The sequence below is a fragment of the Microcebus murinus genome, chromosome 11 (assembly GCF_040939455.1).
Source record: "Microcebus murinus isolate Inina chromosome 11, M.murinus_Inina_mat1.0, whole genome shotgun sequence".
NCBI lineage: Eukaryota > Metazoa > Chordata > Mammalia > Primates > Cheirogaleidae > Microcebus > Microcebus murinus.
Genome location: NC_134114.1, coordinates 63,662,538 through 63,670,315, shown reverse-complemented (window position 1 = coordinate 63,670,315; position 7,778 = coordinate 63,662,538). Strand labels below are relative to the sequence as shown.

The window sequence follows — 7,778 nt, the reverse complement described above, 5'->3', positions numbered from 1 at the left end:
CATGGATCAATGGTTAAGTATTAAAGTAGACATTATATCTAAATTTAAGAAAATATATAGAAGAGTCCTAAAAGATATTTCCTTTTGTTAACTAAAGTTTTATTTTCAGACATGGAGTGTCTGTGAAGAAGAATAATGCTTTAATCAGTGAAGAAGAATAATGCTATGAGAAAAACTAACCTGGCTTACCCTTTGGATTGTACTGACAATATCTACAACCTTTATGAAAGATTTCAAATGAGGATTCTCAATTGGACTCAACATGAGTTTTTAACCACTTCGGGACCAGTGTCGACTATAGTCGATAGCCACAGATGAACGTGCACAGCGACTTTAGCTGACAGCCGTGACATGACTTTTATCAAAATAAAACTGTGAACATTTAAAAATAATGTAATGAAAACATATATGTATATGTTACCTATTCTGATTTACATTACAAGTAAAGCTGCCTGTAAAGTAAAACGAGCTTTCAGTACTTAAAGCTTTCCTCATCACACAAGAGCAAAACGGATTCGTTGTCAATGCACAGCACAAACTATTGTGCAGACTATGAGTGCCGGTTGTGGGCAAGGTTTTGCAGCTGGTGATCGCAGTACCAAAGTGGTTAAAGGTCAATTTAAAATGGAATTTTTGTTCCTAATAACCCTTCACTGCATTTGTTTCTGCATTTCTTTCCAATAACAAATATATCTATACATGAAACTTCTCAATCTTTAAAATAAAAAGATGCACTTTATCTTAAATGCAATAGTTTCTATTCTAGTTAGTAAGAAACATGGGCTAACAAAGATTTATATTAGTTTAAGAAACAGTGTTCTTACCTCTGCTTGTTCTGGAGTTTCTCCTGCAAAGTAAAAGATGTAATGTTCCTCACTAAAGTGCTGAACTACTATCTGAAAACAGTTTGGCCTTTAAAATATAAACAAAAAAGTTATTAAGCTTAACAAAAGGTATATTTAAACAGTTACACCAACTTTTAAAACATCACCATATATAATTACATAATCTATATAAAATTGTAATTCTTAAATCTAGAGAATATTCTGTTCCAGATCATTACTAAGAACAAGTCAGCTACATGTAAACTAAGAAAAAAAAAAATACTGTGTAAATTAGCTTTACAAGATATTAGAAATAAAAAAGTTACAAAAGAAACTGAAGCTTAAATTGCTAGAATTACACATAGCTAATCTAAAAATGTTTATATGTAGTAGGAAAAGACTAAATATGTCCTTATACCAAAAATGTTCTTAGTAATTATCTCTAAGGAGATTGTGACTTCATATTTCCAAATTTTTTACAAACTGGCTTTTGTCATCAATTAAAATGAAAACATCTCATGTGTATGTTCTGAAGTTTAAATGAAGTAATAGTTGTGTACAAATGTTAGTTCTTGTCCTCCCTTTGTATGCACTGTTAGAAAAAATCATTTGACCCATAAGTACAATATTAGGTAGTAATATATATCATTTTTGGAGATATGTTCTCTTTCCAACTTGACTTGAAAAGGTTTATAAAATAGTAAGGGCCTGCATATTTTTGGAACTTAAATGTTATTTCTATTTTCTGCTTTAAACAAAGATAAAGATTATATCTTATACTTTATAATGTTAGGAAGCTATAGCAAAATACCCAGGGTACAAGTTTAATACTTGTTAAAGATAAAAACCATCTTTTCACGCTTTGAGAACATCATAAAAGTAATAGTGGAAAACGTAAATTGAAAACTTGCAATCTTGAAAGTTACTTATATCAAGCTAACACTCCTGGCTGGATATAATATAAAAAGCAAAACAAAAAACAGCTGTATGAAGGCACTGGAGAACAAGCAAAACCGCTAAGACTTGTGGAGCCAAGATCATACTGCAGTAAGCCTGACATTCTCCACGGCTTTTCTTTTCAAGGCATCTGCCCAATTCCTAAGCTTTGTAGGAAGGACAAGTTGAGATACTAAACAGAAAGCAGCAGCTAAAAGGCTAAAAAGCTAACCAGCAAATCCAGCAGTGCTGGGAAAGTAAAATGGAGTTCAGGGTTTTCAGAGAAAAGGCTTTCAGCTGAGAACCCTGAAGGACTATGTCTTCACAATAAAGGCAAACCAGAAATAGAACAGCCTTCACAATGCTGAAACCCAAACTCCACTTGATCCCTGAGTAGATTAAGATGAACTACCCCTACTCCATCTGTTGTGAGAACAGTCCTTTCTAGAGGAAATAACATTATCCATACCTTCTGTGGTTTTTCATACAGTGTCTACCATTCAGTCAAAAATAAACATACATTACAAGAATCGGGATCCAATGACTGAAAGCCAAGAGGAAAAAAACAGACAACAGAGAAAGACATACATATAATCTAGGCATGGAGGGCAAGTAAGACTTTCAAAAAACTAGAATTGAAATGTTTTGCCAGAAAATAGGTAACAAGAGTTTTGCCAGAAAGCTTGGTCTAAAAAGAAAATAGGAATTCTAAACTGAAAAATGTAGTAAATAAAATTAAGACCTCTGCAAGTAGATTTAACTGCAGAAGAGTAGGTTAGTGAACTAAAAGATCAGAAGAAAATATTTAAAAAATGATGAAAAACACAAAAAATTTTATAACAGAAACATAAGATACAGTGAAAAGGTGCAACATGTTTAACAGGCATCCAAGAGACTGTGGCAGAATAACTTTTACAGGGATACAAACCAACAGTTTTCTAAAACTGACCAAAAAGATGAGATCTCAGGTTAAAGAAACTCTATAACATTAAAATAATTTTTTTTAAAACTGTATGTTAGACACATTTTGGTTTTACTGATGGGATTTAAGATATGGAAAATCTCAAAGCATCTAGAGAAAGATGAGTGGGACATTATCTCTAAGAGAAAAAAAAAGATATATTTCCTTTAAAAGAGACAACTGAGAAGACAGAAAACTATCTTTAAAATTGTGGGAAAAAACCCTGCAAATCTGAAATTTAACACCCAAAACATTCTTCATAAAGATAAAGCAACAAATACTGCCACTGTGAAATACACAGCCTACGAAAAGATAAAGCTGTAAAAATTACCACATATTTACTAAAATAATTTTGTCACTGACATCTTTCCACTTATGCTTCTGAAACTATTAATATTTAAAGTAGTATTAAAAAGTCAGAAATTTAACACAAAGAAATAGAGTGCTTAGCAATCTCTTAATGCTGAAAATAATCTGGAAATCTTGCACAGCTGCACAACTAGAGCTATGCAGGGAAACAGGCATGCTAGTGGTACTAACATTCTTCAGCAGTGGCTGGGCATTCACGCCACTCACCTATTGCAGAAATCTGCCATTAACTTTACCATTAGATAGCATCTAAATGCTAAAGGTCAGTATATATTAAGTTCTATGCTTTACATAAGCATGAAATTGTTTAATGCTTGCCATATATTTGATAATTTTTAAAAAGATAACAGCATTTATGTATAATTTCCCATTTTATGCTCTGGTACTTGCATTATCTAATGATACATAATTTGATATCAACCTGTTTTCACCTGTCTTATTATATGGTAGAGGAGATGTCTTCTCATTTCCTTGAAATATACTTTCCTGATGCTGTTCTCCCTTAGCATTCAGTCTTTCTCACTTAGTGCTTCCCAACTATTGCACAGTAAGGCACACATTAAAAAACAGTTGATGGTAAACTGAAATACTTAAATTATTAGATATAATTCATGACTAAGAAATTTTAAAAAGTCTTCAAATTCTTGAAAGTCATCTACAAGAAACTTTGCATAGCAAGCAAGCTGCAACTTCATAGTAATAGTATTATTTATTGCTTTTATTATTGCTTCTCCCCCTACTGACAGAACCTCCTTTCTTAAAATTAACAAGAATTGGAATAATTCAGAATCTTTAAATTGTACTTAAAAGGATCTAACCCTTCTTTAACTCTAGCAGTTCTTTTTCTTTAACTGTCAAGTGAAATGTGGACTTTCTTTTTGATTGTGCAGATTTTTCAATCTAACTGTACTTCTTCATATAAAAAAGTTCACATTAAAATAATGCTAAAGCTTTTCCTCAAACCTACTTATTATTATTAATAATTTATTGCTTAATATTCATATTATTCAAATTATAAGTATCATTAGTAAATCATTTTTACACTTGTTCTTAACCAAAAGGCCGAGAAGTGTTAGTAAATCATTTTTAACCTCATATTTCCAAGGTTGAATTTCTGCCTTAAATCTATAAACTGTCAGAACACTAGTAATATCTTTTTGTATTGTACATACAATTTTTGAGGACGTTTACCCTTTCTTCAAAATATCTACTAGGTGAGAATCATTCACCAAAATAAATAAATAAATAAATAAATTTGTAGATTATCAACTTTTAACAAAACTCTTCTTTTAGACAGCTAACATACTGCAGTATCAACCAGTAGGTGTTTTGATCCCATTTCTTCACATAAGACTAGAAACATATGCAGCTGAAGTAGCCTGGGTTTTAATACAGCCTCCATTTCATAATAGTATTTAATACAGAATTCAGGTCTGTAGACAAACTTATATGTATAAAGACAATCTCTATATTGCTTATTTTCCAGAGTGAATTCTTGATGTAAAACCTTTAAAATGTTCATGAAGCCTCATCATTAATCATAAACTTAAATAGTGTTTCCACAGGACCTTCTTTGTTACAAAGGGTTCACTTACTGTTTGGAGTACTTTATTCTTAATAGTTTTTGGTACTTCATTGAATGAACAATAATTTTCTTTCAAGTATTTCTCTAATGCCTGTAGATTCATTATTCTGCAGTGAAAATGTAGTTTCTGGATATGTGTACATCATTTGATTCACAAATGCATTTACTGATGACGATACTATCTGAATACTATTTGCAAGTCGTATCTCTTCTATTTCTTTTACTTCTTGGCCTTAAAGTTAGCAGTTTCCATGCAGACTGGTAAAAAAATAAGCAATTCCAATTCCCCAACTCTGTGTGAAGCATTTTTGCCTCAGCTTTAGCTCTTAATTGCATGATCTCATCCAAGTTTAACCTGGTAATGTGGAACGTATGTATGAGAAGAGGGGAAGAGGAGGGAAGAGAAGAAATTGTTTTTCATTTGAAGTTTACAGTTCAAATTTTTTTCACAAGAAGTAGATATTTAGGGGTACCATAGCAGCATAAGGTACTTGGCACCACTGACTGACTTACTTAATAACTTTTATGCAGTTAGGCTGGGAAAGAGAAGATTTACTGGGTTTTAGCAATCTAAATTTAATAACTATCTTAAGTGGTCTAATAAGTGGATTGACTTTTTTTTAAATTAAGGCTGCTGTTTTTATCTTGTGAATCTAATGACTCTCCAGCATTAATCACCAAATTGCCCTTTATGGTGGGAAAATATATTTACATTAAATTATAAAGATGTAACAATGAAAAAAATCTACATTAGTTATATTCTTTTCAAGAGCTACCTTATATTTTACAACAATATTAAAAAACAATTTTAACTTGTTTTAATAGCAAAAAATATAAGAAACAAAATGAAACAAAATTTACGCATGAACACAAAAAGTAACTTCACTGATGATTAATAAAAAGCTATATTCAAGTAATATTCAGAATAACTGGGTGATTTAACAAAAAAAGTACTAATACAGGGCCACTATAAAGAGCTCTCTGTCGGCAAGTACCGACATAACAGTACCAATTCTTTTGCCTCCACAAAATAATGAATTAGAACATTTTACAGGGAGCCATATAATTTCAAATGTTTTAATTTTTGAAATGTAAAACACTTGTTTAAACATTTTTATTACAGTAACATTTTACAACCACCAGTATCTCAAGGGACACCTTTACTAATTAATGGCACACTGGTTGGGAAGCTCTAATCAACTATCCAAATTAATTTGTACCCATCCTCTAAGACTCAACTCAAGAATCACCAATTTTATATTATTGATCTCAATAAAGTTGTCCCCAGAATGTCCATTTACTGTTTTAGTAGTGATAAACTATATTTGGTAGTGAATAGTGTTGTCTCCCCAACATCCTTATTCACACAATAAGTGAAGCGGCCTCACTACTTGGGTGAGACCATTTCCAGCAACAGGGCTGGGCACCAAATGCCCTCATTCTATTTATCACAGTAATCCCATTTCTTTTGCTACCTCAGGTAACCCAAAACTAGCAATTAGTTTAGACGTGGCTCAGTAGTGTAATCTCAGGATTTTTAATAGCTAGGGGAGTGAATGCTCACAGCCCTTTCTCTGGTACTGTTTGCTACATGGTGAGAAACTGATTTGAAGAATTCAACACACACAGAGGAAGGCAGAGCAGAATTAAAGAGCAAAGGAGCTGGGGGCTTGCTTGATCCAACCCCATTTGAAGGCCTGAGTTCCTATACTGTTAAAAGGAGGGGGGGAAATGCCAAGAAATCTTATTTTACCCAAATGCTGTGTTTTTTGGAACTCTTTTTATGAGATATTAGGGAATATTCAAGAAAAAAGGGGAGGGTATCAAGGTCAATGAATTTATGAAATACTTTATATTATCTTAGAAACTGATAACATAAACGCTAAGACTCCAAAAATCTTTGCTGTAAGGAAAACTATTTGTTCAATTCAGCATTTCCCAAACCTTTTTGATCATTTAAAAAAGTTGACTACCTATGAAAATCACAAGTAACATAACATTATCTCCTAAACACACTGGAAAAAAGAAATCACATATTTTTACAGGTATTTCTCTTGAAGTTTCACAACTTCAACAGAAAAAAATCTCTATTTGCCTAACGGAAATGCCATCCTGCAATAGAAAACAAGTTGTTTTAAGTGCTTTGTGTTTTATTAGTCAACAATGGGTAATAAAAGTGATATGTATATCTAAAAGACTCTGTGATGCATTCTTTATACTACAGTGAAAAGTAAAGAAAGGCCATTGTTCTCAAGAAAAAATCTAGATATAATCAAGAAATGGATTTGTCTAGTGATGTTCAGGATTTAGCTGATACGTTTATATTTATAGTGAAAAAGAATTTGACATCAATGTAAGAAAATGTTTTGTTTTTTTTAAATTGAAATACTTTTTCCTATTGAAACAATTGTTTTTATGGTATGACTGCTTTTTAATGTTAAGTTTCTTAGGAATGTGCCTATAGAGTTAATAACAGAATTGCACACTGCACCTACTACTATTGGATGCACTGAGTTAACAGAGAATGTACAAAACTCAGGGGAAATGTGACAAGACTCAAAGTCACTCAAAAAATTGCTGGTGGAGGCAGGGAGGAAAAATGTGCTATACACAGTTAAGTCTTACTACAAGATCTATTATTCCAAAGATTTCTACATAATACAATAAAGTAGATTTTATACATAGGTAGACAAAACTTACCATAGAAAGTAAATCTGACATTTTTAGAAGATGACTTTAGGGCTCCCAAAATGGGTTTGCCTTGCTATCCTCTGAAATGATCTGAACATACCCACTATTTTATTATTAAAACAGTTCCAAAAGAAAAGTAGGAAACCAAATTCTTACCTGCCAAAGAGACTATCATGAACAACATAGACAGAACATACACTGAGATCTATTAATCCTTTTGGTTTTGTAGCTCGTTTTTCACTTTCAAAATAAATAAGTTGGGCATCACTGCCCTCTAAAATAAAATACAAATTTTTCCAACGTTTTCCTTTGCCTATTAAAAAGAAAATTGTTTTCTCTTAGCCAAACTGTGAAATCATATATTAGAATAAAAATTATTGTTGGTAAAAATAATTAAGTATACTTCAATTTT

General features: G+C 31.9%; 2 protein-coding genes across 2 annotated transcripts in view; one reads left to right on the top strand and one right to left on the bottom strand.

Moving 5' to 3' along the window:
• The window catches only part of CCNH (cyclin H), a 45,180-nt gene extending 42,140 nt beyond the window's left edge, over positions 1-3,040 (top strand). Inside the window, exon 11 of the transcript XR_012921703.1 lies at positions 110-3,040. The gene's annotated coding sequence lies outside the window, so the exon portion shown is untranslated. The remainder of the gene's footprint in view (positions 1-109) is intronic.
• The window catches only part of RASA1 (RAS p21 protein activator 1), a 92,909-nt gene that overhangs the window by 19,545 nt on the left and 65,586 nt on the right, over positions 1-7,778 (bottom strand). The window contains exons 11-12 of the mRNA XM_076008156.1: positions 7,523-7,679; positions 825-912 (exon numbers count right to left, since the gene is read on the bottom strand). Of these exons, the coding sequence (XP_075864271.1) occupies positions 825-912; positions 7,523-7,679 (245 nt within the window). The remainder of the gene's footprint in view (positions 1-824; positions 913-7,522; positions 7,680-7,778) is intronic.